The sequence below is a fragment of the Perkinsus marinus genome, assembly GCF_000006405.1.
Source record: "Perkinsus marinus ATCC 50983 genomic scaffold scf_1104296939758, whole genome shotgun sequence".
Taxonomy (NCBI): Eukaryota; Perkinsozoa; order Perkinsida; family Perkinsidae; genus Perkinsus; species Perkinsus marinus.
In genome coordinates this window covers 285,969-296,931 of record NW_003213081.1, presented here as the reverse complement: position 1 = coordinate 296,931, position 10,963 = coordinate 285,969, and the positions used below count along the sequence as shown (strand labels likewise).

At 36.4% G+C, this 10,963-nt stretch overlaps 1 protein-coding gene across 1 annotated transcript; it reads left to right on the top strand.

Annotated features, from left to right (window-relative positions):
• Positions 1-1,660: 1,660 nt before the first annotated feature.
• Pmar_PMAR029293 (amino acid transporter, putative) lies at positions 1,661-10,729 on the top strand (the record flags this gene model as incomplete). Its single annotated transcript, XM_002782386.1, has 35 exons — positions 1,661-1,736; positions 2,721-2,824; positions 2,890-3,049; positions 3,271-3,368; positions 3,420-3,502; positions 3,583-3,711; positions 3,796-3,846; positions 3,893-4,009; positions 4,084-4,231; positions 4,486-4,587; positions 4,650-4,693; positions 4,743-4,799; positions 4,875-4,963; positions 5,240-5,344; positions 5,428-5,605; positions 5,736-5,905; positions 6,086-6,158; positions 6,526-6,665; positions 7,207-7,404; positions 7,535-7,643; positions 7,712-7,823; positions 7,918-8,091; positions 8,151-8,216; positions 8,265-8,458; positions 8,514-8,615; positions 8,704-8,766; positions 9,209-9,320; positions 9,377-9,468; positions 9,535-9,627; positions 9,687-9,783; positions 9,916-9,972; positions 10,067-10,146; positions 10,285-10,386; positions 10,460-10,606; positions 10,654-10,729. The coding sequence occupies 33 exons, from the start codon at positions 1,661-1,663 to the stop codon at positions 10,316-10,318; spliced, it is 3,507 nt and encodes a 1,168-aa protein (XP_002782432.1). The 3' UTR covers positions 10,319-10,386; positions 10,460-10,606; positions 10,654-10,729.
• Positions 10,730-10,963: the final 234 nt, after the last annotated feature.

The window sequence follows — 10,963 nt, the reverse complement described above, 5'->3', positions numbered from 1 at the left end:
CTAGGTAGATAAAATCACAACTTATTATATCAACTCGTCATCATATAGCACAAGCAGCTATTAACGAGGTAGTAGTAGTACTAATAATAATATAGTTATTGCATGTTAGGGTAATCTGAATCCAATAGAGGGTGTTGTTAGTGCTATTGTATATGAATCGAGACTTCCTACTTCTATTCATCGTCCCTTATGGAGAGTTGTAAGTAGGATGAATAATAATGATATAATTGATTATTATTATTATTATTATTAACGTAGATAGGAGTTGGAGATCTACCAGACACAGCATGGGTTGAACAAAGAGGTCTATTCTCATCATCATCATCATCATCAATGGATGATTATATATCTAATGGTACATCTATGGAGGGATGGTTAAAGGAAGTAATAACATGATTATTATTATTATTATTCAGGGCATTAATATTATTATAACTTGTTGTTGTTAGGGTAATGATATATGTAATAACGTCTTTCGATGGTTATTATTAACACATAATGAAGATGTTCGGGATATAATACCAACGATAACATCACCACGACATGCCGATACCGATGTTGATGATTCGATGATAAATGTTGATATAACAACAAGGATCCCTACAACAACTAATGATGATAATGGACTTAATAATGATGCTATAACAATGGACAATAATAACAGGGTAGTAAGAGTAGAAACATAAGAATGATAAGAACATGACTATTATAATGGTAATAGGTACTCTCATTGACTGATGTACGATGGGCATATATAATATTAAAGGGTTATGGTGTATGGCGTGATGAAGAAGAAGAAGAACATAATGATGATTATCATTATTATAGTAGTAGTAGTAGTAGTATTCCAATGTTGATATCGCCTCTAGTGTTCGCCAGACCTCATTATAGGACGGATTTCCATATCATTAATTGTATACCTATTATTCATTCCACTACTAATACTATTAATAGTAACTATATATTTGGAGATATTTCACAGAGTGATTCACATGAGGGTAGGAGAAGGGGGAGGCAAATGGAAGGGGGTTATATTGATAATAGAGGATCATTATTATTTGTGGAAACACCGTCATTATCAACATCAACATCATCATCAACAACAACAGAGGACTTCTCTATTGATCTAAGGCTGACTACACCAATACTAGCTGGTGAGGAAGTATTCTTACCAGCTAGTAATACCTTCTCTAATGCATATGCCTATTCTTACAGAGGTATATGGTTACATAGGAATAACTCACGTATGAGTCTTAAATTGGTCATACCCTATAGCCAACCAGTGCCAGAAGTAAAAGAAGAAGAACAACAACAAACAAGTAGAAGAAGAAGAAGAAGAAGAAGTGGAGAAAATGAGAAGGTCCAGGATATATCAATATGGAGACAATATGGATGTCCAGTTGTTGTTGTTAATGATTATTATGATGATGATACTCACGGGTCCCCCTTCGGGTCATCATCATTCTTATCAATGAAGTTATGGTTATCAAGAGAAGATGGTGTATTGATGGTAGATGATAGATTATTACCATGCTTTAGATTGTATTCTCTTATACATCATGGTTATTATTATTATGATCATGATGATTATCATGTTGTTGAAGAGGAAGGAGAGGAGGAGAAGGAGGAGGATAGTAGCAAGAGGCTATTCAAGTTGAATATGACTTTGAATAAGAGATTGCCATATAAGTTGGAATTATATGCTGCCAAAGCCTTATTAAAGAGTATTGAGAATGGTGATGTTAAGAGGATGATTCGATCTAGTAGCAGTCTATTACTACCAAAAGAGGGTAGTAGTAGTAGTAGTAGTGTATTGAAGGATAAGAGTCTACTACAAGTACCTGGTATTGAAGTTAGAGAGGTAGAGGCTGGTTTATTGATACAATTGGTTAATACTATTAATGATTATATCACTATTATTGATAATATATATGATGACGATAATATACCATCAACACGTGATAGTAGTAGTAGTAGAAGGAAGAGTAAGGTTGATGATATTGATAGTAAGTAATATCTAATATCATGTAATACTTGTAATAATACTGCTACAATGATATATTCCTTATTCCCCTTTTAACATTGTTATCATTATTAACCATCATTTTCTTGCCTTAGTTAACATATAATAATATCAGTTGTGGATAGTAGAATATTACTTGTTACTATGTCATCGTCATCATCATCATCATCCTACGTCAATACCCGTCATCATCATCATCATCATCGTAGTAGTCGTAGTGATGATGATAGTTGGGATAAAAGATCTAGAGATACATTATCACAAACTACTCGATCTGATGATAAGCGGACTAGGAGTGGAGGTACTATGTGGAGTCGTAGTTCTCCAACACGACGTAGGAGCAGTAGACAACGACAACGACAACGACGACGATATGATTATGATGATGATGATCATAATACTGGTAGTTATAGGAGTAGTAGAGAGGTAATAATACTAGTACCAACAGCAGAAACGGTGTGAGGTGTATTATTGATGTAGACTAATACAAGTAGTAGTAGAAGAAGAAGAAGTAGTAGGAGGGATGAGAATATAACATCAATGAGAACAACAATGGCAACGAGCACCGTATCCCTCTCTAGTGATAATGATCATGATGATGATCATGTTGCTGCTCATAGTAATGGATCTTACTACTACTACTGTGATCCATTCATCATTATCACCACCATGACTACATGGTGATGTTGTTGATCAGAAGCTGCGGTTGCTAATGCTGCAGCAGTTGCTATCGCTGCAGCACAAAATGTGGCTAAAACACAAGAGAAGCATGAGTTAGAGAGGAGGATAGCAGTTGCTAGGGTAGTAATACTAATAATAGGTTCATCATGATCATGATGATGTTGAGGAAAAGTGGAGGTATTCAGGCTACTACTACTAAGGGCTCTAATAACCGTCGAACAGCAGCAGCAGCAGTATTACCGGGATTTGCCAGTATGAATGATGATGATGAAGATGATGATGAAGATAACAGAGGAGCGTTACCTCCTAGTAGTATAGAAGGTAATGGACATCACTCAGGAGAAGGTAATAATAGTATTTGGAATTGGAAGTGTATTACTTTTATTATCATTATTCTTGTTATAGAGTCTACTACTACTACTACTACTATGATATTGTCATCATCATCAACATCAACAACAACAACATTGCCTATACATACAACTAAAACTAAACAAATGGATGATTTCCTAGATGGTACTTATTATTATTATTACTATAACTATCAATGGGGTACAATGTTTCAGAGATTAAATCACGTCATCAACTTCGTCATGAAGTTGAAGTTATAAAAGATACACTTAAGAAGGGTACATTAACAGTAGCTGAGGAGTTACGGAATAAAGTAATAATATACCATCCATCACTAGTCATCATCATCATCATCATCATCTAGGAACGTCTTAGTACACTACAGAGTCTACTTGGTGGTATAACAACATTACAGGAATCAGAAATGATAGGAAAAGCCATGAGAGGGTAGTAATAGTACTAATAGTAGTAGGGATAGTAATGAGAGTTTGATGATGAGGTAATATTATTATCATCATTCTTATTAGAGAACATAGTGGTGATGTTGATTATTATGATGATGATGAACAAGAGACTGCTAATCTATATATTGGTAATTTACCTTTTGGTGTTACTGAGGATATGCTTATCAAAGAGTATGGTATATATGGATCAATGTAAGTAATAATAACAATAATAATGTTCTTCTTCTTCTTCTTCTACAAAGTGTTAAGTGGAATGAATCCTTTTGTTGCCTTCAGCACGAGTGTCAAGATAATGTATCCACGAACAGATGAGGAAAGATCTAGAGGGTAGTAGTAGTAGTGATGATAATAATACTTATTATTATTATCATAGTTATGTACCAGCATTCATAGCATTCTCATCAAGAGATGAAGCACAAGCTGCCAAGGATGCAATGGAAAGTGGCCCTTGTACATTTGGGGGTGCTATGATGAGGGAGACTGTATTAAGGTAGTACTACTACTAGTACTAGTACTACTAGTACTAGTATTATTATGATAAGTATTATTATTACGACTTGATAGAGTAGGATGGGGTAAGGCTATGAACTCGGCTCAAGTTAAAACAGCACAACGTAATAAGAATATGTTAGTACAAGTAGCCCAACAACAAGAACAACAAGGAGAACAAGGAGAAAGGACTGCCATACAAGGGAGTACTGGATCCACTCTAGTAATAGGTTATACCTTCAATACATTACTATTATCACTATGCTTGTAGAGCTCTTCCCATCTATTACTACCATCATCATCACCAACATCACCAGCAGCAGCAGCACTACTATTCTTGCTAGTTCACTGCACTGCTCATCTAATTTTTCCCAACCCAAACCTGTAATAATAGTGATATTACTACTACTACTATTAATAATAACAACAACAACATCCATTATCGTTATCATCACCATCATTATCATTATCCTTCAGAGTCGTCATATACATGTGGAGATACCTAAGTCTGATACACATAGATCATTGATAGATAAGATCGCTAGAATGGTAGCTGATAATGGTCGTAATGTTGAACAAGTAATAATAATACTCATACTCATCATCATCATCATTAATGCTATCCCACTACTATATAGTAGGTAGCTATTATGAGGGTACAGGCTCGTAATGGAAGGAAGGAGAAGTACTACTACTACGGCATATCATCATGTATTACTGATCATCATTATCAGGTATAACTTCCTCTTCGACTATGACTCTCCTGATGGTCAATATTACCGTTGGCGAACGTATTTACTACTATCACTACTCTTATAATCATTATCATCATTGTTGTTGAAGTACTATCATCATCATCTTTATAGATTTGCCTATGCTCAAGGGGATAGTGGTTCACGATGGAGGACCGAGCCTTTCATTATGTGTCAAGCTAATCCTTTATCTAATGATCCAAGTAATATTAGTATAGGAATCACCATCATCATCATCATCATCATCATACCCTATCCTTCTTGTTATTATCCTCAGCTGTACTATGGCATCCTCCAGCATGTAAAGCATTAGAGAAGAGAGCATCATCATCATCATCAACTCAGCAACATCATCATCATAATAGTCATCAACCCTATGGTACCACTAGTGAGTCTGATGATATGCTTAAACGTAATCCACCATTGTTGTTTATAATAATGAGTTGTTATTATTATTATAATGATGATGATGTTGATAGGTGGTCCTGGTGGGAGATCTCGTATTAAGATAGGTGGTAAGGCACTATTACCATCAGATAAAGCACTATTTATGGATATGCTACATAATCTAAATAATACTAGAAGTAATGATTATACTGATCATGATCATGATCATGATGTATTATATATATTGTCTTCGTGTGATACTCTGTCTTCTTCTTCTTAGGGGACTCTATTAAGGAAATAATGGTATGGTGTATTGATCATACTGATAGTAGTATAGAGATAGTTGATATTATAGTGGATGAGATAGTGAGAGATTCCAACGATGATAATAATAATAATAAAGAAGAAAAGGATGATGATAGGAGCACAGGAAGCATGATCAAACAGATAGCATTATTGTAATAAGTGAATGCTTATTACTAGTAGTCTTATAACCACTACTACTATTACTACTATCATCATCATCATCGTCGTCATCGTTATTATTATTATCATTGTTGTTGTTGTTGTTGTTATTGTTGTTGATAGGTATCTAATATCGGACATACTGCATAATAGTGGATGCTCTACTAAGAATGGTGCTTGGAGTTATCGTACACAAATAGAAGGGAAATGTGCATTGATAATGGCAACATTTGGTAAGAGGTGCAGAATGAGAATGAGGAATAGGAATAGGAATAAATCATTTGTCAATGGAGGTAATAATAATAGTAACAACAAACATGTTCATCATCATCATCATCAACAACAACAATGATAATAATAATGATGATTGTGATAATAATGTATCAACACAGATGCATCATCATCATCATCATCATCAACAACAACAGCAGCAGCAGCAGCAGCATCAGAATTATCATTATTATCAACGTTAGAGCTAGAGAAGTGCTGTAACGTGTTGAATGCATGGGAACAGAATGCTATATTTGCTCCTGAGTATTTGAAAGGGTTAGAAGCTACACTAATGAGGGTACCTAATGATGATGATGATGTTGGAGATAATGATAAGATAGAGTTATATACCACTGAGGAAGAGAGGACTCGACACTTCAGTCAATTAGAACGTTATTGTCGGAATAATGGTAAGTGTAGTAATCTGATGATCGTTGTCGTCGTTGTGGTGGTGTTGACTGTTAGGATTATTAAGAAATGTATTTAGGTCTATTATGGGAGTATCCTCATACTATCACTGATGCTGAAGATAAGAGACAATGGCTTCTTATGCAGATTGTTAATGAAAGAGTGTAGTGAAATAGTTATTACCATTATTATCATCATTACAACGTATCTTTACTAGTATCATCATTCCATATAGGTATCATAAGAAGAGTATTACGAGTATAGATGCTGGTGCTCAGGATGATGGTATAGATGGTGAATCAGTTGGTAGTGATGATATCAGTATAGCATCATCATCACTAGACTATGATGATGAAGATGATGAGGATATTGATGGTAGTAATTAATAATACTAGCATATTTATAAAACGCTCCCTAATAGGTGAAGCGTTGTTGATATTACCTGGTGATGGTATTGAGTATGATGATCATTACAACTACAACAACAACAAGAAGAAGAAGAAGAAGCAGCAACAACAACAACAACAACAACAACAACAACAACAACAACAACATGATGATGATGATGAGTCTTTAGATGGATCCCCATTATGATAATATCTTTTATCACGTTTCTCTTCCTATATTATTATGGTTACTATTAGCAGTATGATGGTCGTTGAATTAGTAGTATTAGTAGTAGAAATATTCATATAGCGTCATAATATTTCATTGAGTATGTATATCTTGATATTGCTAGTAGTGCATAATGGTTATGACTCACTCAATGTCCCCTGAAGTCGTAGGACGGCAACAACAACAACAACAACAACAGCTATCAGTAGATACACCAAACTCCAACTCCTTGGAATATGGTAATAATAGTATTAGCTTACTAGTATGTGGTAGCCCTATTAGTATTATTGCTTATTATTAGATAACTCTGGATACCATGGTACGGGAGTAGTAGAATTCACTATTCTACCTCATACGAGAACAGATAGTAACAGCAGCAGCAATGATAATGATATGGACGAAGTCTACACAACCAACAACAACAACAACCACAATTTGTCTGATAACTCTAAAACCTTTATTAACTCTCTCCTTTGTTTTATGGGAAGTGGCATATTAGGTAGTATTATGATTATTGGTATTATTATTATTATCTACTTAATTGCTATAGCTACTGTATATATCCATAAACGGCTTCCAGCGGCCAGCAGAAGTGGTCGTCGTCGTCAATATTCAGTGATTATGATTAGGTTTGCCACATGCGTTCAACGAGATAGGTCTCATTGGTGGTATTATTATACTATCGTTTATTGCAGGACTAGCACTTCATTGTATGTTATTGATAGTGCATTGTCAAAGGTAATAGCAACAACATCATCATCATGATAATAATCATCATCACGGCATAATATCATTATCATTATCAGTTATCTAAGAGACAATAGAGCTAAGCATGCAGTGACCTATGGTGATATTGGATATTATGCATTTGGCAATATTGGCACTTTATTGGTTGATATATGTGTTATATTAACTCAGGTAAACAAGACCATCTCCATCAGCAACACATTAGTGTTTCACTCTATTATTATTCCTCCTTTGCTGCTGCTATCTTTGCCGCTGCCTCTGTTAGACGGGTTTTGCTGTGGCATATCTTATATTTATATCTCATAACCTATACGATACGATCCTCCATCATGGTGGAAGCAGCTTCCTAACAGATGATGATGATGATGCTACTACTAATACTAGCAGTAGTATGCCACTATCACGAGGGACCATATTACTCCTTATATCACCACCTCTAGTAACAAGAAGATGGGACATATAGTTGTTTCCCTAATACTATTGTTCTTATATTATTAGGTCATATTATCGTGGTTACGTCATTTGAAGATGTTAGCACCATTCTCACTATTAGCAGAAATAGCTGTAATAAGGCTAACCCTCCCTCTCCTCCCTCTCCTTTATTATTATCAGATCATATTCGCCTTGATAGCACTATTCATCTTCGATATCAATAGTATAATAAGTCAATTATCACAAGATGCCGATGTCGTTAATCAACAACACCAACAAGGAGTAGAAGATAATACCACTATTACTACCAATAATGCTGTTGGTGGCGAGGAGGAGGAGGAGGCTCCCCAAGATGTCACCACTTTAATACCTTAGTAATACTATTATTACTACTATCATTGTCATCATCATCATCATCATCATGATCAGTAATGTGAACTGGTGGTTAAACTTATCTCGATTACCATATTTTTTTGGAATATCAGTTTATTGTTATGAAGGTGTTGGTATGGTGATGCCTATTAAAAACAGGTATTAGTAGTAGTAATAGAATGAGCATCTACATCTACATCATTATCATCATCCGTAAGGATCCTATAATAATCATTCTTCTCTTCAGTATGCAGAATCCATCATCATTCGATCGTATTTGGCGACTCTCGATGATACTCGTCACCACTGTGTAAGTCATTATTGCTCATCACGCTCCTCACCCTACCACTCCTACTATTCGTCATTACTCTCATTGCGGAGCGAGCGAAGCAAGCGGATCATATACCGCAACAACAGGCAGCACTTTCGCGTTGTGCGTGCGTGCAGAATTATTCTGGCTTAACTACGAAGCGTAGGAGGCCACCAAATAGATCAAACGACTCCTCTGAGTGCCGAGATGTAGGCAAAAATCGGAAAATCCGATTATATGAAAAGCTCGACGAGATATGCACGAAAAACTTTAATGATGGAGAAGTGTTCTACCCAGGGATCGAACCGGGGACCTATGTAAAATTCATTGATTGAATCCATGGACGTGGACTCTGTGAGCTCCGCCCCTTCGTGACGAAGGCCTAGTGATACATACTCTCCCTTTGCTTCCCCTTCTCCTCTTCCTATTCCTTATTATCAAGATACTGTGCTTTCGGTGCCCTGGGTTTATTAGCCTTCAGTCATTATTCGTATATCGACAGTATCATAACGAGAGCATTACCAAACGACACTATACTTTCTCCTCTAATACAGGTAGTAATAGCAGTGTTATTCATGTCTACAGACTAGTACTACTATTACTACTTCAGGTATCGTTGTGCATTGGTCTCTATCTCACTTATCCTCTCATGCTCTTCCCCGTATTTGAATTGATGGATGTATTCTTCAATTCTAATATTAGGTTATATTAATATCAGATTGATGCAGACTCCATTCACGACTACAACTACCTTCCATTGTCTATTAGGCCATACTTATGTTCTAATGTAAGCAACAACAGCAACAACAGCAGCCCAGGGATGTATTATCACTTACTCACCCATTATATCTTCCGATTGGGGTAATAACAAGAGTAGTAGAGATTTCCTCTATTCAGGAGTATTGTTGCTATTATATTAGATACGTATCGTTAACAGCAATATTGGCAGCATACATCCCCAACTTTGGAGCATTTATTTCCCTTGTCGGAGCCAGTGCTAGTGCCACATTAGCATTTGTAATGTGCATCACGCCTCCTACTCAGTCTTTATAATCATCATCATCATCATTGATCACACTCCTACTCATGATGATGATGATGATGCAGAACTAATCTTCTTCACCCATTCCTCCCCACTCCTACTTGTAGATTCTCCCACCTGCATTCCATATCAAGCTACGAGGACGGGAGTTATCAAAGTGGCAGGTGAGTACTACACTTACTCATGCCATTACTATTAATGCTGCTGCTCCTGCTCCTGCTCCTGCTGCTTTCCTCTCTTGTTATCATCATCATTCAGTATCTCCGGGAATTGGTATGCATAATGATAGGATTTGCTGGTGGCATCATCGGTACGGTGGAGGCTTGCAAAGATGCACTGTAAGATATTATTTAGCCCAGTACTTGAAATATATTCTCCTGCTGCTGCTATTGCCGCTACTGTCATCTATTCAATCGATCATTATTATTGTCATTACTCTTATTGACACTCTTATGATCCAATGGATATTCCCTCAGAGGAGCTCTACAAGGCCAGGATGTTGAAGGTTAACATATCTGTATGATTGTAATCCTATTCTGCTCATTGCTGTTCTGTTGCTGCTCTAACCTGCCTATTACGTAAGTTGTCGGCATATTGATGGTATCGGCAAGAGTTATGTTGATGTTGGAGGATGGTTCCTTTCTGATTCAGAAGTTCTGATGTACAATTTGACGTACATGAAGAAGAAGAAGAAAAACTACTCTCTTTTCACAGTCCAAAGAACACCTTGGCACAATTACTCATGGGTATGTAATTTTCGAGATGTCTGGGGGTATCTGCAAGCATATAATCTGATGAGTAATGAAGATGTGAGGAGAATAGGTCCCAATAGGTTGTCGTTTCAGTTGCTTCATCGTCCGGTGTATTCCTGGTTAGGGTTATATAAGATGTCTTTCGAGAAAGAGATGATCGACATGTGTGTCGTTCAATATTGTGTTTCGTTATTTGTTACTACTATTGTTGTTGTTGAATAGGAGGATGGTGCTCAGGAAAGGGTTTGTTGATAGTAGTAAGTGGGTCGCCGGTTTATGTCCTTAGCAAAGCAACAACAACAACCTCCTGCGACAGCGGTAAGCCTGGAGAATAATCAGAGTCTGCCAAATCAAGTGCTCTATGTTTGCGGTAACTGTGGAAATGAGCAGGAGTTGAAGCTAA